Source organism: Caretta caretta, chromosome 11, assembly GCF_965140235.1.
Source record: "Caretta caretta isolate rCarCar2 chromosome 11, rCarCar1.hap1, whole genome shotgun sequence".
Taxonomy (NCBI): Eukaryota; Metazoa; Chordata; order Testudines; family Cheloniidae; genus Caretta; species Caretta caretta.
The window spans coordinates 80663610-80685075 of NC_134216.1; the positions used below are offsets into that span (position 1 = coordinate 80663610).

General features: G+C 50.0%; 2 protein-coding genes and 1 long non-coding RNA gene across 16 annotated transcripts in view; 2 read left to right on the forward strand and 1 right to left on the reverse strand.

Annotated features, from left to right (window-relative positions):
- The window catches only part of LOC125644672 (2,7-anhydro-N-acetylneuraminate hydratase), a 58133-nt gene extending 52192 nt beyond the window's left edge, over positions 1 to 5941 (forward strand). For all 12 annotated transcript variants that reach the window (XM_048868972.2, XM_048868970.2, XM_075118212.1 and 9 more), the window contains 4 exons: positions 226 to 360; positions 965 to 1066; positions 3118 to 3282; positions 5568 to 5941. In XM_048868972.2, coding sequence (XP_048724929.2) covers positions 226 to 360; positions 965 to 1066; positions 3118 to 3282; positions 5568 to 5717 — 552 coding nt within the window. In that variant the 3' untranslated portion in view covers positions 5718 to 5941. The remainder of the gene's footprint in view (positions 1 to 225; positions 361 to 964; positions 1067 to 3117; positions 3283 to 5567) is intronic.
- A 2964-nt stretch (positions 5942 to 8905) lies between these two features.
- On the reverse strand, positions 8906 to 13295 carry LOC125644683 (uncharacterized). Its single transcript, XR_012664484.1, has 3 exons — positions 13068 to 13295; positions 10461 to 10491; positions 8906 to 8995 (listed from the first exon to the last, which is right to left on the reverse strand). It is a non-coding gene; the product is annotated as an uncharacterized LOC125644683 (long non-coding RNA).
- Positions 13296 to 13389: 94 nt separating this feature from the next.
- LOC125644668 (butyrophilin subfamily 2 member A2) overlaps positions 13390 to 21466 on the forward strand; it is a 63660-nt gene continuing 55583 nt past the window's right edge. For 2 of the 3 annotated variants that reach the window (XM_075118206.1, XM_048868964.2), the window contains exon 1: positions 13390 to 13903. In XM_075118206.1, the coding sequence (XP_074974307.1) occupies positions 13900 to 13903 (4 nt within the window). In that variant the 5' untranslated portion in view covers positions 13390 to 13899. Of the gene's footprint in view, positions 14117 to 21466 lie in introns of all 3 variants that reach the window. The other variant, XM_048868954.2, reaches the window with a different exon arrangement.

Genomic DNA, 21466 nt, shown 5'->3' on the forward strand with positions numbered 1-21466 from the left:
TATACCTCAGTGGATCATGCTACCTCTCTTGCCACAGCATCATGCTGTGAGTTCACGTTGTTTACCTACAGGAACAGGTTTGCGCCCCAGCTGCAGCAAATGGTTCTGATTTCTGTACATATAAATGAGAATTTGGTCCAAGATAAGAAGAGGCAAGTTTCTTGCCTTTTTAGATGAGATAAGAATACAGTATGTCTTGCATAAGTAACGTTGTTATTTTTGTAGGGTTATTTTAATTGGCCAGTGTCTGTTGTGTGCAACAGTGGAGTTTGTGACATAGAATCTGTGACAGAGGGCCTACGCAGCGGTCCATACGGAAGATGCGTTTATGAATGTGACAATGATGTTGTCAGTAACCAGGTATGATATTTTTTTGTTCATCTAAGTAGCGTATGTAAAATTTTATTTATTTACTTACATTAAAAAATTGTAGAGATTAGTCCTGAGTATGAAACCAGTACGTCTTCAAATAAATCAGTTAGGCTGTTTTATTTGGTTAAAGTTTTCCCTGTTTGAGATTTTGTAAGGAAAGATTGGCCCTTGAGAAAACGTTGGTGCGTAAGCTCTAGTCTTTTGGACGTGCTTCCACAAGCATAGGTCTAGTAGCACCTCTCCGATACTGTGTGAACCCGCTGGAAAAAGTCGCCTGTTGAAAAGCATACTGTGCGCAGCACAAGATAAAACCAAGTAAAACTCTGTGACAAATAAAGCCTGTACAACACTTGAACTCTGTGCTGCTCTAGTAGAAATGTTCACAACACACAACTCATGGATTTTACAGCTTGCCTCTTGTGCTAGAGATGTAACTTCTGTTAATTTCATCTTTCAGCTGTTTGTGCTGTCTACTTTGTAACTCCTAGTTATCTGATAGATGACAGGAAATACACCTTCACCCGCTCCTGCCAGATTCCCCTCGGCACTTTTAGAGGGGCCGTATGTTTCTTAACTTCTTTACTCTCTGCAGGTTGTTAACATGGAGTTTGAAGGAGGAGCAACAGCTGCTTTTACCATGATGGCCTTTACGGAGCAGCTGTGTAGAAGGAAAACCACCGTGTATGGGACCAAGGTAAATGAACGGGAGATTGCCCCACAGTTCAGTACCTCACCATTTCTATTTACTGAGCACAATCTTGTTCCCACTGAAATCAATGAGAGTTGTGGATAAGGCCTATTATAAGGATATTATGGGTAAGGCCCTTTGTAAATCACACGTTCATGGACTGCATGGAAATCATGGAATTAGCCCTTTCCAACAGCAGGGAGGTGGAAGTGGGCATCACTGCTCCCGCGTCCCCACTGAGGTTGCTCATTGCGGGGGTTAGCAGGCTGGTCCCATTCAGGAGGGGGGCAGGAGGATGGTGAGCTGGTCCTATCCCAGGGCGTGGTGAGGGGAGCGTCTGACCCACGTGGCACTAGATGGTCTGGGGCAGGAATCAGGGCCTAGCTCACTCCGCACTGAGATCCAGCTTAGGCTGCCACTGCTGATTCCTGTCTGGCCAGCAGGCAGAGAGAGGCAGCCCTGATAATGCAGCGATTAGGAGTGGCCCATCCCAGAGCAGCCCCTGGCAGCCTTGGGGGAGACAGCACAGGAGCTGAGACCAGGATCCATCCCCCACCGTAGCCAACACAACGACAACGGCCAGCACTGCAGCCACTTGGAATATGAGCAGCTGCGTGAGGAGGCCCTACCCCGATGGAGAGATCGGGGCTTGAGGTAGCCCTCTTCCCTGCAGGGCGATCGGAGTGTGAGGATCAGGCTGAGGGGAGGGATCCTGGCCTCAGCTCCCCGCCAGCTGGTGTTGTGTTATCTCCTCCCAGGCTGCCGGGGGTCACAATGGGGCAGGCCAGGCTGGGGCATCGAATCGTGGTGTTGTCAGGGCTGCCCCCTTCTCCCCACTGGACAGACAGGAAACAGCAGCAGTTGCTGGAGCTGAGCATGGAGCTAGCTGGGCCCCAATCCCTGACCTGGGTTGGGCTGGGTTGGACTGGCCAGCATCGTGTGGTAAGACACCAACACTGCCTGCGATAGGACCAGCCCTCCACCTCCTACCACACTCTGGGATGGGACTGACCCGCTAACTGTGCTTCTGCCTTGGCACTGTTGGAAAAATCACAGCAGTTCAGGGGTGATCAGCAGCCATGCCTGTCCCATGAAATGCAAACTTTTACCTGGGACGCTACCGTGAATTTAAAAAAGAAAAGAAAAAAAAAAAGTCTGTTATTTTCTGAGGGCCTTACTTATGGGGACACTACCTCATTCCCATTAAAGGCCAGAGAGACAGAGACACTGAGGGCCTGGATTCAAAGTATGAGAGATTCTAAGCAAAAGCGATGGTAGTTTGGAAAGGTAGGAATGTAGAACAGTCGGCATTATGTGAGGAGAAGCAGCAAGGCTTGAACGTGTGTGAGTCAAAAGAGGGCCAAATCAAAGATGATGCCTGGATTATGGGCCTTAGCGATTTTTGAATTAATATCTTGCTATAAACACTAACACTGCAGCATACTATGTGTGTAACTGCTAACAAAGTGTCGTTATGGGGAAACGTCTTGCTGAGTGCAACTGTTTTTCATCTCTGTTGCTGCACTGGTTTATTGGACACCTCTGTTACACAAACCACGATGGTCTAGTAATTCAGTATGCTAACTGCCTCTCCAAGACTATTTTACCATATAATATTTCCTGCTGTTTTATGTTGACTTTTGAGACCCATTTTAAAGGCCTGTGACCATATGAGGCCTTTGTCAAACTGGAGGTCAGTGGCCAGCAAATAAACAAGTGCAATAGCTCTGTCATGCATTTTTGATCTTCCTGCTGATTAAGCTAGCCATTCTTTTAATACCATGTAGATGCTGTCCATAGCGAAGATATTAAAAACATACAACGTAACTTTTCTAGGAGTGGTCTTAATATCTTATTTAGAGATTTTTATATACATTTTTATTGTGATACAAACTCATTGTGGACATTACATTTAGGGTGCGTCTACACTGCCCATGTTGAAGCGAGGCCACGCCGTGGGCAATGTAGACATGCTTTAGACACACTAGAAACACTGTCAAAAATTCGGAGTGACGTTTTTAGTAAGGTGTGTTTTGTGCTTTACTTTGGACTTCTAGGGAGAACTATTCTGTGATGGTGGGGGACCAGTGCAAGTTTTTGACTTTTGCACAAGAGAGAAAACTGCTTATCCAACAAACAAATCCACGTTCATTCCAAGCCATTTAATGGGTCACGATGGAGCTGATTACTATCTGATGGACAGCTTTATTTCAGCTTTAACTGTAAGTTCTCTTTGTCAACCCTGCCACAAGGATAGGGATTTCCACAATAACAGACATTCAATAAAAGCAGCAGTGGTAGCAGAAGTCCCATTATTTAGACATCTCCTCCCTCATTCTACAAGCCCCTTGTGAGAAACTTCTCTCGACTATAGTCAGATTTCTGGGTGATGAGGGGATAATTACATCTTAAGTGTGGATTTGGAATGCGTTTACAACTTAAAATGACAATATTTTTGTATTGTTGGCTGTCCCTTATCTCCTAATTGTGAATAAAATGTGGTTTATAAAATGGCTCTTCCTTCAAATGTTAAAACTTTGAGCGTCAGAGGAAGCTGGAACATCAGCTCAGGTTTGTCTTCTGAAGATGCAAAGTTTTAAGTAAAAGAGATCTAATACAGCCTTCGGGCCTCAGCCCTCACATTTACTTCTGTTTTTATTTTTTAAAACAATGACAATCCTATGTAAAAAACCCCTGTGAATTAGGGTTGCACAAGTGCATGTCTTCACAAAAACACAAACATTAGAAAGCGCGAAACACGTAAGTTAAAGGAACATTCATTCTCAAGCATTAGGTTACTACCATAATGCTACTCAACCACTTCAAAAAGAATGCTGAGAAATTGGAGAGAGTTAAAGCTACAAGAATGATGTGTGGTCTGACAGCATACCCCGCAAAGAGAAACTTTGGCTCAATCCATTTAGTTTACCTCAGAGAAGGTTAAGAGGTGAGTTGATGATGGTCCTATAGTGATCTACATAGGGAGCAGATATCTGATACTAGGGGACTCTTTTTAATCTAGCAGACAGAGGTGTTAGAAGATCCACTGGCTTGAAGTTGAAGTCAGCAAAGTTGAAACTTGCAGTAAGATGCCACCAGTTCTATCAGGGAAGGTAATTACCACAGTTCTTGATAATCTGTTCCAGTGGTTAAATTACCACACTTTGTCTTTAAAACAAGGCTTTGATGCTTTTCTAACCTATACAATTTAGTTCAAAGACAAATTGTTGGACCGGATGCAGGAATTTCTGGGTAAACTCTATGGCCTGTGTTATGCAGGAGGTCAGACTAAATGATCACAGTGGTCTCTTCTGACCTTGGACTCTGTGAAGCCACACCAACATGCTAACTGAAACAGCAATGCACAATGTGAATTATAAGCTGTTAATTCGTTGTGTTGTATAACATTATGAACATAGACATGCAATGATATGACTCTATGTTCCAGTAGCGTTTGTGTACATGAGGGTCAGCAGCCGGGATTGAACTTGGACCTCTGGATCTAAAACTACAAGCCTCTATTTATTGCCTGAGCTAAAAGGCTGTAGCAGACAAATAAACATCTATGCGGCCCAGTCAATCGAGGGGGGACAGAGAAGTGCACTTTGTCACCCTGGGTTATGTTTGGTATTGAGTACTGTGCAGCTGATACTGTCTTTAAAGTAATAGGGCTCAGTACACAGCCAGTATGGGCCAACAGGGGCGTGCCCAGAGGCCCCGACCAGCTGGGGGGCCCCACAGGTGCAGCTTGAAATCTAGCTGTGGCCCCTGCTCCTTCTCTCTCCCCCTCCGGCTCCTCTTCCCCCGGAGGCCCCACCTCAGGCCAGCCAGAGAAGCCTGGAGGTGGTGAGCAATCCCCCTGCCTCAGACAGAGCTGGCTGAGTGCTGCTCGCCCAAGCCCCATGCTGAGCTGGCCCTAGCCCCCCACCTGGCGCTGGAGCGAGGGGCTCCCTGTGTGGAACTGGAGCAAGCCCCTCTCCCTCCCCCACCACTGTGCGGCACGGCGCGCACCCAAGACCCTCTACCTTTCCCGCTCCTCTCCCCGGCATGGAGGTGCTCTGAGCCCCTCTTCCATCCCTTCCCCCCCCCATGTGGCACTGAGCTCCCCCGAGCCCCTCTCCCCCTGTACAGAGCTGGCCCTCTCCCCTCCCCCTTGCAGGGCTGGCCCAAACCACTCCACGAAACCCCCCATCTTCCCCCTCACAGGGCTGACTCACGCCTCATCCCCCCTCCCCACCCCGAGCCCTGCCACTCACCTGCCCTGTTGGCAGTAACATTCTAATTAATATTTACTCCATTTAACTGTATGGTGATTGCCCAACCACTGTCTAACTCTTGCTTTGGTATAACTCGATTAAAGGGATGATAAACAATTTATTTCTGAATACTCCCTTGAGCCTGATCATGCAGTCCTTTTGGGAGAGGGATGCAGAGATCCAGCTTTATAAACCAGACTTCTCTGTCTTTTATTCCTGTAACACTAGAAATAATTTTGTTTTTTAAACAGGAGAATAAACCATCCCTCATTCAGACTGGTCCAGAAGCAACCCTGCAGACCCACCTCCTTGTATTTGAGGCCGAGAAATCCAGAAAAGAAAACCGTGTTGTGTGCTTAGAAATGAGAAAGGAACTCTTCCCAAAGCCTACATACAAATGAACTTTTAAATTTGAGGAGACAGAATAAAAACTGGTCCCAGTTACCAGGGAAATCATGTCTTGTTTATACTAATCTGGAATATATATGGGGATGGGCATTACATAAAATCAAACTTTGCATACTACAAATCTGTAAAATGCAAAAGGTGTGTTTAATAGAATTTTCTATGTCGTTTCATTAATTGTTTTAGATAAAGAAAAAATATTAAAAATCATCAGTATTTTTTTCTGTCTTGGTTTCCTTTAAAGGACACGAAGCTTATTCTTACAGCAGCACTTCACTTAACCCTTAAGTACACTCTGACCTGAGCAACCAGCAGTTAGGAGGTACAATGGCAAAGGTTTTGACAGCATGGAAGTGAGTTTAACTCAGCATTTCTCGCATGCGGCCACCAGGGGCTTTTTGTGCAGGCCTAACAGCCTCCTGGGCAGTGGTGGAGAGGCCAAAGCATCAGCCTCTCCCCTTCCCTCCCTGTTGCTCCTGCATGAGCCACCATGCACCGCCTCTGGAGACAGGTGGGGCACAATGCTGCAGGAGCCAGGTGAGTTCTTGACTCACCTGTGGGGTGGGCAGGGCACATTGGGGCTTGGGCTTCAGCCCTGGGTGAGAACCTGGCCGCAGGGCTTCAGCTGCACGGCTCGAGCCCCGGGCTCTGACCCAGGCTCCGGCCACGTGACCTTGGCCCTGGGCGCTAACCCCTGGCTGTGCAGCAGCAAGTGCTGGCTCCGGGCTCTGGCACCGACCCCCAGCCCTCACCCCGCTCCCTAACCCCAGCCCCAGGGTGGTGGGTGTTGATCCACACCTCCAGCTGCTCAGCAGCAGCCGCCACCAACCCTGGGCTCCAGCCGCTCGCTCTGGACCCTGGGGGTGCTGCCTCCCAGCTCCAGCCATATGGCAGCAGGGCTCACCATTCTCCGCGACGCCTCCCCGAACCCCCATTTATCGCCCCCAGCCCCCACTGCCTTCCCTGGTTCCACCTCTTTCCCCCCCATTGCCCCAGACCCCTGCTGCCTCCCTCTCCAAACCCGGGGCTTGCTGAGAAAAGCGAAACAAAGAAACATGCAAGTATCACTTTTCACAGCACACTGACTAGCACCTGGGAGGCTGTGAAAAGTGATACTTGTATGTTTGTTAATATCACTTTTCACAAACTCCCAGCTAGCTACTAAGTGTGCTGCGAAAAGCAATATTCAACATACAAATATAATTTAATAATTTAATAATAATTTAATAATTATTTGTGAGTCTGAAAAAACCCTACATAAATAAATTACAAGGATTTGGACACGTGTCTGTGCATATTTATTTGTTTTTCCTACAGTTACGTATTTTAGGGAAAAGTGTCAATGCGGCCACCAGCAAGAATTGGTGGGTCACAGTCCGAGGCCACCAAAAAATGTGTTCGGAGAACCCCTGGTTTAAATGTACTAATAGGCAAAATCCAAACCAGCCATGTCTGCCTGAACCTTTTCAGGCAGGACTTCAGGTATCACCCAAAAGATCTTATTTTTCTTTGGTTCCATGTAGACATTTGCTCAGATTTTACTTCTCCATTAAAAATGTAACCAATTCCCAGCTGCCTGGCAAGTGAGAGCTGGCTGAGTTTCCATGGTTCTCCCCGCACCCTTATGGGTGTGCTGCCAAGGGAGCAACACACAGGCCTGCAATGAATCTCAAGTGCCTCTAACTTGCCTAGCTCTTCTCAGCCATTTCTCTTGCTGTGAGCTGCCCTCCTTTTGAGCCCCACCACCTTCCTCACATGCAGGAACAGCAGCAGATTGCCATCTTGGAGCAACAGCTGAGGAAGGCGACTTTTCTGTCAGCACTAGAGTGGTCTATTGTATTGTGCTCTTCTTAAATAAGCAGGATACTGTGATCGTCCAGTGAGCGTGTCTCAGCTTTGTTACGTCGAGTGCTTTAAAAGGGGTGATGCGCTGCACTGCGTGGGCTGAGAAAGATCTCATGTGCTCCCCATCATCAATTCTGAGATTTGCACTGATTGGCATTAAGGCTTTTGGGGTGATGGTTCTATGACTCAAACTCAGTGGCTTTGTTTGGTCTACCAGAGTCTGCGGTTGGTGATCTTCGGGGATGGTACAAGCCTTACCTAAGACATTTAAGCGACTTAGAATGTGGATGGAAGACGATAGAATGAATGATGTGCGAGTTCCTCCCAGTAACAGGGATAGCCGTCTGCCTCTGAACATAGCTCAATTCTTATTGTGCTTAACACGCTGGAATATGAATGGCTGCTATGGGTGGCTGATAATCTATGAACATCATGTAGTAATTCCTGGATTTTTAAATTATTGTTTTAGCTGGACGCATGTATAATGTTTGATCAAATACTGTTCAGGGAGAAAGGTATAAAACCATCCAAGTATTTGCTATGTTTAGAGTCATGTTCTGTGGGATACCTTCTAGAAGAACAGTAGTGTGGTTAAGTAATTCGTGTCACATTCTGTGCTGCACCTCTGCACCGAAAAAAGGATTTTCTGCCGCTTACACTATTTGCGGCTTCATTGGGTGAAAATAAAGAAGCAACAGTGGCCAGGTCTGAGTGTCCCTCCTCTAACAAAAATCTTGAAATAGTTCACTGTAAAATTAAAAACCAACTGTGGCTTGTCTTAAGTAATGGTAAGGAGACGTTTAGAAGGAAGCCTCCAGGTGCATCCTCACCTGTTCGTTGATCCAGCACAACTTCCTATAGATTAGACTCTTACGACAGTCAGTAACGCTCTCTCTACCTCCACAATAGAGCTATTTAGAAAACGGGAGTTTGTATTCAGTTTGTATGAATGCTGTAATCTGGAAGGCCCAGATCCACAAAGGTATTTTGGTTCTTGACTTCCATTGGATTTCAGTGGAATTTAGGAGCCTAAATTTTACCTTTGTGGATCTGGGCCTAAGTAATTGCCGTTTGACAAACATGAAAGATTAATAATTTGTGCAAAATAAGAAGTAATTAACAAATGAGGACAATCAGAATCCTTGTCTAAGGACTCCTAAAGCCTCAAAATACTTTAATGTTCTTATGAAATAATTCACATCCACTATCATTTCTTTGTCTGTAGTAAATATATTGTCCTTTTTAGTTGGCACACTGTTCTGATCGTTGTCTGTACAGTAATCTTTTGAGTAATTCAGTTCAGTGAGATGTTATCAGTCACCTGGAGTTTCTTCCTCAGAAGCTGTTATGGCTTTCAAGGCTCTTCTCTTCCTTAATCTTTCTGCATTTGTGATTGTCATAGGATGCAATGGGAAAAATCCAGAAAGACCTGAAAGAAAGATGATTTATGTTTATAGCTGGAGTTGCAATATGACTGTTCTAGACTCACAGATTCAAAGGCTAGAAGGGAGCGCTGTGATTATCTCGTCTGACATCCTATATAACACATGCTATAGAACTTCCCCAAAATAATTCTTAGCATATATATTTCAGAAAAACATCCAATCTCAAGTTAAATTGTCAGTGATGGAGAATTCACGACAGCCCTGGATCAACTGTTCCAATAGTTAATGAGACTTTTAAGAAGTGAGAGTAATTGTCTCTCTCACCAACCCTCTAGTGGCTTGAAGTGCCTTTTACTGCTGTCTCGGCCAGCTCAGCGTCTCCATAAATGAGACCCGTTCCCATTTCCTCAAAAAGAACAGGAGTACTTGTGACACCTTAGAGACTAACAAATTATAGCTCATCTTAATTAGCCTCTTACAGTTTGTATGGCAACTCCCACCTTTTCATGATTCTCTGTATGTGTATATATCTTCTTATTATATGTTCCATTCTATTCATCTGAATAAGTGAGCTGTAGCCCACGAAAGCTTATGCTCAAATGAATTTGTTAGTCTCTAAGGTGCCACAAGCCCTCCCGTTCTTTTTCCGGATACAGACTAACAAGGCTGCTACTCTGAAACATCCCATTTCCTGTGGCCAAAAGAAGGGTGATTGCACATATACATATTCTCAAGGATACATGCAAAGAAATGAAGAAAGAGTCTTTGGTACTCCAAGTATGCGGAGGATCACCAAGGAAAACCTATTGTCTTTTAAGAGAAATAAGCAAATAGTTGAGATTGGAAAACACACTGAGTTACCTAGAAGTTTTTCAACCGGTTTTGTGACATGTGCTCCACAACCAATCCAGTGTTTGATTCTCTCGATGTTCAAGCCAACAAGCTTTTCATTGTGGCTATTTGGGAGTGGGTCATAGCAGCCCACTTGCTCCAAATACTTGCTGTCCCGTGCTCGCTTGTTATATGCGGCCACTATACGGAAGAAGGGTCTGTTGGCACAACCACCAAGAGCCAATCGGATAGCTACGTGTCCTCCATGATAATTTTTCATAAGGAGATGAGCTGAAGGGAAGATCAACAGGTGTCACAATAGATTTGATTATAAACAGATGCGTATAGACGTCAAGCCAAAAAATTCCAAAGGCCTTAGAGAAAAGCTTGGTTTCATTTAAAAATCAAGAAAACTGCTGTAACCTTCCCTTACGCAGCAACAATAGATTATTCTTCATGATGCAATCGAAGTCTGTACCTTGCCAGGAGATTGAGGTCTTAAAGCAATTTATTTACAATAAAGATGACAGATTTGCTCTACCAACCCTTAAGAGAGTTCAGCGGTGAAGGCTGCACATTCTCCACTAACTGTGATTGATTTAGAGGGATGCAGAAACTGGGGTCTGTCAGTACAACATGGTGTGCACGCAACCCTTAACAAGCCCTGTCTGCACTTACCAAGGTGCACCATGATGACCCTTGAAAGCACCTGAAAGAGGAAAAAGACCATGAATGAATCCCCTGCCACTCCCAAACACAGAACAAGGGGCTAGCCCACAGCAGCTGTGCCGCTGTAAATGCTATAGGGTAGACATAGCCTGAGTTGACAGAGATGAGAACCTGAAAGTTATACACCGGACCCTCGCTAGAACACGCGTCTATATAACACAAATTCTGATAGAACGTGGTTGCGGATCCCAAATTTAGTAACCGTCATTAACTTTCATTGTAACGCGGTCCCCACTGTAACGCAGTACCCGCTAGAATGCGGGATTTGGCATGGATCCCAAATCCCACATTCTAGTGAGGGTCCAGTGTAGTTTGAAAATCCTGAGGGAAACATGGGAGTTTAGTTGCAAGCCCTGCCCTGGCCCCTGTAGACTCTGTCTCTCATGACCCATGTGCCATGGCGATCCTGGGAATGGAAGTTTCAAAGCACCTGCCCCCACTCCCACTTTTATGCTTTGGGGTTTAGGTAACTTTCAACCTCTTAGGAGCACAGGCAAAATGAAAAGATTTTTTTTTCCCCCTGGTAGCCCTGCTAGGCATCAGCCTCACTGCTGCACCCTGCTTGCTTTTCTGTTTCAATAGCTTTGTTGCTAGGGCAATGCCAACAAGTGCCACATGAGTACATAAAATCACTTGTCATTTTAAGGTAAGAATTCGTTTCCCCATTATATTGGTGTTCTGAGGATTTGGTATTATTTTATATATGTACGTTAAGGCTGTCAATCACAGTTATCTCACACGATTAACTCAAAAAAATCAATCGCGATTAATCACACTTATAACAATAGAATACCAATTGCAATTTATTATATATATTTTGATACATTTTCAATACTGATTTCAATTACAACACAGAATACAAAGTGCAGAGTGCTCACTTTATATTATTATTTTTTATTACAAATATATGCTCTGTAAAAATGATAAAACAAAAAAAATAGTATTTTTCAATTCACCTCATACAAGTACTGAAGTGCAAACTCTTTATTGTGAAAGTGTAACAAATGCAGTTTGTTTTTTTTTTGGTTGCATAACTGCACTCAAAAGCAAAACAGTTGAAAACTTTAGCGCCTACAAGTCCACTCAGTCCTACTTCTTATTCTGCCAATCGCTAAGACAAAAGTTTGTTTACAACTGACGGGAGATACTGTTGCCCGCTTCTTATTTACAATGTCACCTGAAAGTGAGAACAGGCGTTCACATGGCACTTTTGTAGCCGGCGTTGCAAGATATGCCAGATATGCTAAACATTCGTATGCCCCTTCATGCTTCGGCCACCATTCCAGAGGACATACTTCCATGCTGATGATGCTCGTTAACAAAATAATACATCAATTAAATTTGTGACTGTACTCCTTGGGGGGAGAATTGTAGGTCTCCTGCTCTATTTTACCTGCATTCTGCATATGTTTCATGTTACTGCAGTCTTGGATGATGACCCAGCACATATTCGTTTTAAGAACGCTTTCACAGCGGATTTGACAAAACGCAAAGAAAGTACCAATGTGAGATTTCTAAAAACAGCAACAGCGCTCGGCCCAAGGTTTAAGAATCTTTACAATTTTTTTGTTTTTTACAGAGCAAATATTTGTAATCAAAAATAAATATAAATTGAGGGCTGTACACTTTGTATTGTGTTGTAATTAAAATTAATATATTTGAAAATGTAAGCATGCCAAATATTTAAAGTAAATGGCATTCTATTGTACAACCGCACGATTAATCGTGATTTTTTTTTAATCGCTTGACAGCCCCAATATATGTGTGTGTGTGTCTATATGTACACACACTATGAAAACTACTTGATTGGGTTGCAGTAATTGTTATTCTTGGATATTAACTAGTTCAGGGACTCCTCAAATCTTGCTGCTAATTGCCCGCGGTTTAAGAAATAGCCGAGAACTCCCGGTTCACAGGACGTGTGTGCGGGTCTCTGTGTGTGTGGGGGGGGGTCTCTGTCTCTGGGTCTCTGTGTGGGGGGGGCTCTGTCTCATGGGTGTTTCTCGTGGGTGTGGGGGGGTCTCTGTCTCGTGGGTGTGTGGGGGGGTGTGGGGGTCTCTCTGCGGGGGGGTCTGTCTCGTCGGTGGGTCTCTGTGTGTGTGGGGGTCTGTCTCGTGGGTGTGGGGGGGTGTCTCTGTCTCTGGGTCTCTGTGTGTGGGGGGCTCTGTCTCGTGGGTGTTTCTCGTGGGTGTGGGGGGGTCTCTGTCTCGTGGGTCTGTGGGGGGTGTGTGGGGGGGTGTGGGGGTCTCTCTGCGGGGGGGTCTGTCTCGTCGGTGGGTCTCTGTGTGTGGGGGGGTCTGTCTCGGGGGTGTGTGGGGGGGTCTCTGTCTCAGGGTCTCTGTGTCTCGTGTGTGGGGGGGTCCCTCTGTGGGTCTCTGGGTGGGGGGGGTCGGGAATTCAAAGCCGCTGGTTTTATGCTGCGCCCCCCCCCCCCCCGTGGCTGGCCCCGCTCCCGCCGCCGGCCCCCCCCGCTCCCGCCGCCGGCCCCCCCCGCTCCCGCCGCCGGCTCAGGGCGGCCCCGACCCCGGCCCCCGCTCGCGGCCGGCGCGCGGCTACCTGGCGGAGGGGCGGCGCTGCCAGGCCCGGCCGGGCTCCTCCCCCCGCTCCCGCGCACGCCGGCTGAACCCCCCGGATCCGGGCCTCACGGGCCGCCGTAGCGCGGCAGCGGGTCGAGTCCCGCCGGCGTCAGGGGGCGACGCTGCGCTGTCGGGGCCGAGCCGTAGCGCGCCTGCGCCGTGCGTGCCCGCGTCTCGCGGCCGCTTTTCCCATCGGCCCCCGCGGGAAGTCGCTGTCTGGGGACTACTCCCGTCAGCCACCGCGCGGCCCCGGGCACGCTGGGAGACGCAGCGTGCACACGTACGTCACCCCGCAGGCTCCGCTCCCGCCCCGTCGCTGTCGCGCCGAGATGATGTCACAGCGCGCGACGCTCCCCCCACCGTCAGAACGGGCCGCGCGGCCGGGGCGGGGGGGCGAAGCCGGGCCCCGCGGGTGACCCTCCATTTCCCATCAGGCATCGCGGTGCACGCGCCTGACCCCCGGAGCCGGGGCCGCCGCTGGGGGGCGGGGCGCGGCAAGGTCTCCCCGGGGCGGGCTGCCCGGAGCGCGGGGCGGGCCCGTCCAGTCAGGGCCGCGGCTCTCCCGCCCCGCCCGGGCTGGTCCCAGGAAGAGCCTCGGGCCGGTCGGGCCGCCCTGACGCCTGCCGGGCCCATCCCGGGCGGAGCCGCGCCTCCCGGGCCCCCGGGCCGGGGTCCCCTGCAGAGCCCGCGGGGCGGCGGGCCCGTGGCCTGCCCGGGAGGCGGTGGCCGCTCCCGCTGCCCGGCCGCTGGCGCCCACCGAAAAGGAAGGAAAAATCCTGGCAGGGGATCCTAGGGGGCTGGAGCCCACCGCGATGAGTGAGTAATCCGTCCCTGTGTATCCTAGGGAAGCAGCCCATGGGTCATTGTGCATCTGTTGATTTAAAATGGACACTGGTGGCCTACAGACGAAGGAGGACAACTTTTCAAATCCAGTGCGCACAGAGATTGTATGGACGCTTCAAGTATTGAATACAATGCTTTTATCCGCAGTCTGCTCATTAAACAAAGACAGAGGAGCAGGATTGGGAGGTTAGGCACTGACTTCCCCAGAATCATTCCTCTCTTACGGGGGGGGGCAAGTTTTGTAGAAATTTTGGTGGCTCTGGGAGGGAGTTTGGGGATGGGAGGGGCTGCGAGGGGAGGGGATGCAGGCTCTGGAATGGAGTTTGGTTTTAGGCTCTGGGCTGGGGGAAGGGGTGGGGGTGTAGGAGGGAGTTTGGGTGCAGGAGGGGGGTGTGGGAAGGGGGTGGGGGTGCAGGCTCTGGGCTGGGGGAAGGGGTGGGGGTGCAGGAGGGAGTTTGGGTGCAGGAGGGGGGTGTGGGAAGGGGATGGGGGTGCAGGCTCTGGGCTGGGGGAAGGGGTGGGGGTGTAGGAGGGAGTTTGGGTGCAGGAGGGGGGTGTGGGAAGGGGATGGGGGTGCAGGCTCTGGGCTGGGGGAAGGGGTGGGGGTGTAGGAGGGAGTTTGGGTGCAGGAGGGGGGTGTGGGAAGGGGATGGGGGTGCAGGCTCTGGGCTGGGGGAAGGGGTGGGGGTGTAGGAGGGAGTTTAGGTGCAGGAGGGGGGTGTGGGAAGGGGGTGGGGGTGCAGGCTCTGGGCTGGGGGAAGGGGTGGGGGTGTAGGAGGGAGTTTAGGTGCAGGAGGGGGGTGTGGGAAGGGGGTGGGGGTGCAGGCTCTGGGCTGGGGGAAGGGGTGGGGGTGTAGGAGGGAGTTTGGGTGCAGGAGGGGGGTGTGGGAAGGGGGTGGGGGTGCAGGCTCTGGGCTGGGGGAAGGGGTGGGGGTGTAGGAGGGAGTTTGGGTGCAGGAGGGGGTGTGGGAAGGGGGTGGGGGTGCAGGCTCTGGGCTGGGGGAAGGGGTGGGGGTGTAGGAGGGAGTTTGGGTGCAGGAGGGGGGTGTGGGAAGGGGGTGGGGGTGCAGGCTCTGGGCTGGGGGAAGGGGTGGGGGTGCAGGAGGGAGTTTGGGTGCAGGAGGGGGGTGTGGGAAGGGGGTGGGGGTGCAGGCTCTGGGCTGGGGGAAGGGGTGGGGGTGCAGGAGGGAGTTTGGGTGCAGGAGGGGGGTGTGGGAAGGGGATGGGGGTGCAGGCTGTGGGATGGAGTTTGGGAGCTGGGTGCAGGCTCTGGACTTGGGCAGGGCCTGGGGGTGCAGAAGGGGTGAGGGATGCAGGCTGTGGGTCAGAGATGGGGTGTGGGCTCTAGGCTGGGGGTGCAGGCTCTGGGAAGGAGTTTGGGGGCCAGAGAGGGGTGTGGGCTGTGGGAGGGGGTGATGGGTGCTGTGGGGAGGGGACTGCCATCACATGTGGCTTCCTTCCTCCCCTGCTCCCCCTCCTCATAGCATCGCTGGGGACAGGGCTGCCCCTTGCCCAGTGTTTGCAGGAGGGGTGGGTGGGGGGGTGGATCAGAGGGTCAAACACTCACCGAAGCCCCAGCAGCTGCTCAGGTGAGTCAAGCGGGTCCGCTCCAGATGTCTCCCGCCAGAAGCCCCCTCGGCGTCTGGTGCCGGGGGGGGGGGGGGGGCTGCCAAGCATGTGTGTGCCCCCTCCCGCTCCCCCTTCCCAGGTGCTCTTGTGCGCGGCTGGAGCTGCCGGCAGCAGAGGCCAGGGCGAGACGCGCCGCTTTCACTCAGGCAGGGGGCTCGGGGGGGCAGGTGGGGGCTGGGGGCGGATGCTCTGGACCAGGGGCCGCTCCAGGCAGGGCCGGGGGAGAGACCCAGATCCAAACATTGTTGGAGCAGGGCCCCAAGCCCTGAATATTTCTGAAGCCCGGGTTCCACAAGGGACTATAACTCGCTGCCCCTGCTCTCCTAGGAATTCCCACGGTAAATCTCCTGTCAAGGAAGAGCCTGAGGAATTGTGATCAGAGGAACTACCCAGAGCACCAGACAAATCAGGGCCCTGAGCTGAGAAAAACCAAGCCTCCGCCAGTTCACATTATTTCAGCTGTCCTCAGCACAGACACCCCTGAAGCACCCGAGGATTACTTGAAAGGCTTTGAGAGGCTTGGCTCTGCAGAGCGAGAGAGAGGGAAATCAATGACAGAGTAGACACGGGATGGAAAGTTACAGGGACACAAATTTCTCTGGTTATGTCGAGCGTGTTTCCAAAATCTAACCCGTTGCCTGGCGCAATGGCAGAGCTTGTGTTAAGAAGACAATCTAGGAGTATTGTACCTTTAGCCATGGCGCACAAAGAAGAAGATGCTTTACAAAGTGATTGACAAGTGGGGGCGGTGGATGACATCCCCGCTGAGTTCCTTATTGGGAATTATTGTTTGATGTGACTAAGGGTGTGGATGTGGTCACTTGCAGCCAAAGTGCATCTTTGTGCTGAGATCCCAGGGAGAAGGGGGGAAATCCCAGAAGCTACTCAGAGCGACAGAGAAAGTCTCTTTGACACCCCGGCAGTGGAAAGAAGCAGCGTGTCTCCAGCAGCAAAGGGAGGTGGGGAGATGAACTCCTGCAGCGCAGCAGAAGGCAGCCTGCCCCGTGCCCTCAGAGACAAAGGGGTGGAAGAGGTGCCTGCCACTGAACAAGCTGTTCCAGTTGTTCACAGCCAGAGTTTTGCAGTTGAGGAAAGCATAGCCCTGGCCCAAGAGAGCACCAGGGATGGTGGCTTAGAGGGGGCCCCAGGAAAGGAAAACAGGGAAAGGCCTTTTAAAGAAGACGGAAAATTGTCTAGGAAAGCTCCAGTGGGAGAGAACCAAAGCCCTGACCAACCCTCTCAGCAAGTGAGTGTGCCCAGGCAGCACCCTGGCGAGTCATGTTGTGAGCACAGGCATGTCCTCATGCTGGTCACTTGGGGATGGATGCCCCACTCAGGGGGGCTGACTCAGCCTCTACTTCCCCCCCCCACCCCGCCAGGCAAGCAGCCTGGAACTCAGACTCAGAGAGTGAACGGTGTCGCTGACCGTTCAGAGGAAAGCAGTCACACAGCCAACCCCTTGGGGACATGGGGTGGTGGCAGACGGGCTCTCCCTCCAGGCCCCAGTGCCTATGTCCTGTTTTACCTTGCTGGGCTCAGGCACATCTGATCCCTGGAGGAGCGAGGGTTGGGATTCACCAGGCATCCATTTTGACATACTTGTGGAAAAGGACGGTATCTCTTTAAGGCAAAATTCAGCCCCTGCCTCCGTAACAGCCAAGGATTTGAATCCAAGGAGCCTTCATGCTGAACAGGCATCTGTGTGAAGATGGAAATGACCCGGCTGGCTGGGGCTGGGGGGTGTCTTCCCCTTGCCTGGCAGCACAACGGAAGCAGTGGAAAGAATGCTGCTGGTATCAGGGACACCTGGACAGAGGGAGGATTTTCTCAACCCACAGAGCCCACATTACAGCCCTTCAGGAAAGGGGGCTGGAGAAGGACTCAGTCCCGGGGGTGAGGGCATCAGGTTGACCCTAAGAGGGAAGATGGTCTTCTTGCATATGTGCAGCCCTGGGGTTGGGAGACAGCTCCAGACCGGGCCTGACAATGAGCAGGAGCACCCTGCATCCTCACCTCACCGGAGTCTGCAACACCCAGGGCCATCCCTTACTTGCTGTCCCGGTGGTGCCCCAAATTATGGTGACGTGAATATGCAGACGCTGGGAGGAGAGGTTACCTGGTTAATGCCACCAGGGCCATCCCTGGGGGGGTGCGGGGCCTGTGACAACCCCCACTCCATGCCAGAGCATGCCCCTCCCTCTTCCTGCCCCTGCTCCACCCCCCTCCAACCCTCCCCAAGCTTCTGCCCCTGCTCTGCCCCTGCCCCACCTCTTCCCATCCCTGCTCTGCCCCCATTCCACCCTTCCCCCAAGCCCCCTTCTCCGAGTGATGCTGGGAGACGGCGGACTGGAGCAGGCTGGGGCCAGGTCACCCTGCTTCCCGCTGGTGACTGCGGGGTCAGGCCCGACCCCTGCTGCTGGTGCCAGGCCCCCACTAACCCTCCGGGCTGTCCTGGGCCCCATGCTTCCACGTATTCTGCTGCTCTCCTTTCTTCCTTGTGTCAGGATCCTGAACTCGACCATCTCATGGTCACTGCCTCCCAGGTTCCCATCCACTTTTCCTTCCCCTACTAATTCTTCCCGGTTTGTGAGCAGCAGGTCAAGAAGAGCTCTGCTCCTAGTTGGTTCCTCCAGCATTTGCACCAGGAAATTGTCCCCTACCCTCTCCAAAAACTTCCTGGATTCTCTGTGCACTGCTGAATTGCTCTCCCAGCAGATATTAGGGTGATTGAAGTCCCCCATGAGAACCAGGCCCTTTGATCTAGTAACTTCATTTAGATGCCTGAAGAAAGCCTCGTCCACCTCATCCTCCTGGTCCGGTGGTCTATTGCAGACTCCCACCACGACATCACCCTTGTTGCTCACACTTCTAAACTTAATCCAGAGACTCTCAGGTTTTTCTGCAGGTTCATACCAGAGCTCTGAGCAGTTGTACTGCTCTTTTACATACAGTGCAACTCCCCCACCTTTTCTGCCCTGCCTGTCCTTCCTGAACAGTTTATATCCATCCATGACAGTACTCCAGTCATGTGAGTTATCCCACCAAGTCTCTGTTATTCCAATCACATCATAATTCCTTGACTGTGCCAGGACTTCCACTTCTCCCTGCTTGTTTCCCAGGCTTCTTGCATTTGTGTATAGGCACTTAAGATAACTCGCTGATCGTCCTGCTTTCTCAGTAAAAGGCAGGAGCCCTCCCGTCTCGCACTCTCCTGCTCTTGCTTCTTCCTGGTATCCCACTTCACCACTCACCTCAGGGCTTTGGTCTCCTTCCCCTGGTGAACCTAGTTTAAAGCCCTCCTCACTAGGTTAGCCAGCCTGCTTGCATAGATGCTCTTCCTCCTCTTTGTTAGGTGGAGCCCGTCTCTGCCTAGCACACCTCCTTCTTGGAACACCATCCCATGGTCAAAGAATCCAAAGCCTTCTCTCCGACACCACCTGCGTAGCCATTCGTTGACTTCCACGGTTCAATGGTCTCTAACCAGGTCTTTTCCTTCAACGGGGAGGATGGACGAGAAGACCACTTGCACCTCAAACTCCTTTATCCTTCTTCCCAGAGCCACGTAGTCTGCAGTGATCTGCTCAAGGTCATTCTTGGCAGTATCATTGGTGCCCACATGGAGAAGCAGGAAGGGGCAGCGATCCGAAGACTTGATGAGTCTCGGCAGTCTCTCCGTCACATCGTGAATTCTGGCTCCTGGCAAGCAGCAGACTTCTCGGTTTTCCCGGTTGGGAGGACAGATAGATGACTCAGTCCCCCTGAGGAGAGAGTCCCCACCCACCTCCTTCTCTTGGGAGCGGTGGTCGTGGAACCCCCATCCCTAGGACAGTGCATCTCATGCCTTCCAATCGGCGGAGTCTCCTTCTGCTCCCTTCCCTCAGATGTATCATCTAGTCCACTCTCCGTGTTAGTAACTCTGGAGAGAACATGAAAACGGTTACTTACCTGTATCTGCATTGCTGGTACATGGACGCTCCCCTTTCTTCTTCTGGCGGTCACGTGCTGCCAATTTTCTTCACCGTCCTCCTGTCCCCGCTGCGCAGCCTGCTCTGAATCTTCAGAACGTTGTGTCCGTAGAAGCATATCCTGACGTCTGTCCAGGAAATCTTCCGTTTCTCTTACCCAACACAGGGTCGATACTTGTTTCTCCAGACCTTGAACCTTCTCTTTCAATATGGAGACCAGCTTGCACTTCGTACAGACAAAGTCACTTCTGTCCTGTGGCAGAAAGACAAACATGGCACAAACTGTGCAGGTCACAACAGCTGAACGCTCACCATCGATATTACCTTCCATCATTTCTATATACCTGGAAAGTAGTCCATGATAACCAGGTAATAATATCCTTTGAATTTGCACAAATCTGCAGCTTGTCTATTCCAAGACTAGTCTCTCTGATAGGGATTTTTGTACACTGTTTCTGTGTTGTCTCCACTTGATTTAGACTGGATCTCCATTCAAAAGTTAACTATCATTAAATCGTCCATTGAGTTCTTTCTCATTGGGCTCATCCTGACTGCCAAAGTGCAGCTCAGAAGGTTCTTGGTCTTCAATCTGTTGAACACATTCACTCTGAATGCATAGCCTTTGTCTTTGTAAATTGTTTCTATGGTGAACTTGTCCACGCAGTTCAGAATCCCTCCAGAGCTAATCAGAGCTGTGTCAGCTGACTTCAGCTCTGGGAGGGGCTGAATGTAAGTCCCTTCTGAAATGGCTGTGACATCAGCTTCTGAATCAATTTTTAAGTCAATAGTCTTGCTATAAATATCCAGTTTTACTCTCCAGGCAGATTCTGTGTTGTCACAAGTGAAAGATCCCAGAAACAATGGCTCTTGATTCTCTGTAATGTTAGTCAAACCTCTGACTGCACTGGTGCAGGAAGCAGCTGCAAAATTATTAATATTTTGTGCATTTATTACACCTTCCACCTCTGGGTTGATATGCATCTCTCAGGCTATGACTTTTACCACACCTTGTACATGTAGGCTGGAATTTGTCCCTCTTAGTTGGAAGTTCTGTCTCCTTGCCTCTGGCATTTTATGATAGACTTTTAGCATTCAAGTTTCTGTTTGCAGCTTCTAAGCTAGTTTTGCGGGTTTCAAGTTTGTCCTGCCTTTTGTTCTGCTGCTTGATTAGTTCAGAAAGCTTTGTTTCCTGTATAGCTGTGGCTAGGGTTAAATCTCTCTTCTGCTGTAGCTGCTGTGAAAGGTTTTTATTTTTTAACCCAATAACCAGCCTATCTCTGATATTTTCATGTTGTACAGTTTCAGCATGACAGTTTTCAGCCAACGTATGCAGAACTCTTATAAAACAGTCAATATTGTCCCCTGGTGCTTGAATTCTCTGGTGGAAACATGCTCTTTCATAAATCATGTTTCTCTGCAGTATAAAGTATGCAGCAAAGCCTTTCGTAGTCATCTTTGTGACTGTTTTCAGTAAAGTCAAAGGATTTAAGGCTATGTTCTGCCTGCTTCTCCATAGCATAAATTAAAGAAGATACTTGTATAGGTCCAGTTTCCTTGTGGAGTTTGTTTCAATGTACAATCTTGCAAAATATGTTTCTAGTCTGTCCATTCTGAAGGTTTGTCAAAGCTGAAGTTCTCTGGGGCATTTAAAAGTGGCATGCTGATGAGATCCTGCAAACTTTGTTGGTTTTTTTCCCTTCTATTTACATGTCTGTTGCTTTCTTCCTTCAGTTTCCGTTCTCCTCTGGCACTAGTTTATTTCTGACATCGTAACAGGCATCTATCCCAGATATGGACTGGCTACAGAGGTTCCTTCTAAGACAGATACCCTCACACCAGATGTGTTCAGTATAAGGGCATGTCTACACTACGAAATTAGGTCGATTTTATAGAAGACAATCTTTAGCAACTGATTTTATACAGCCGATCATGCATGACCCCA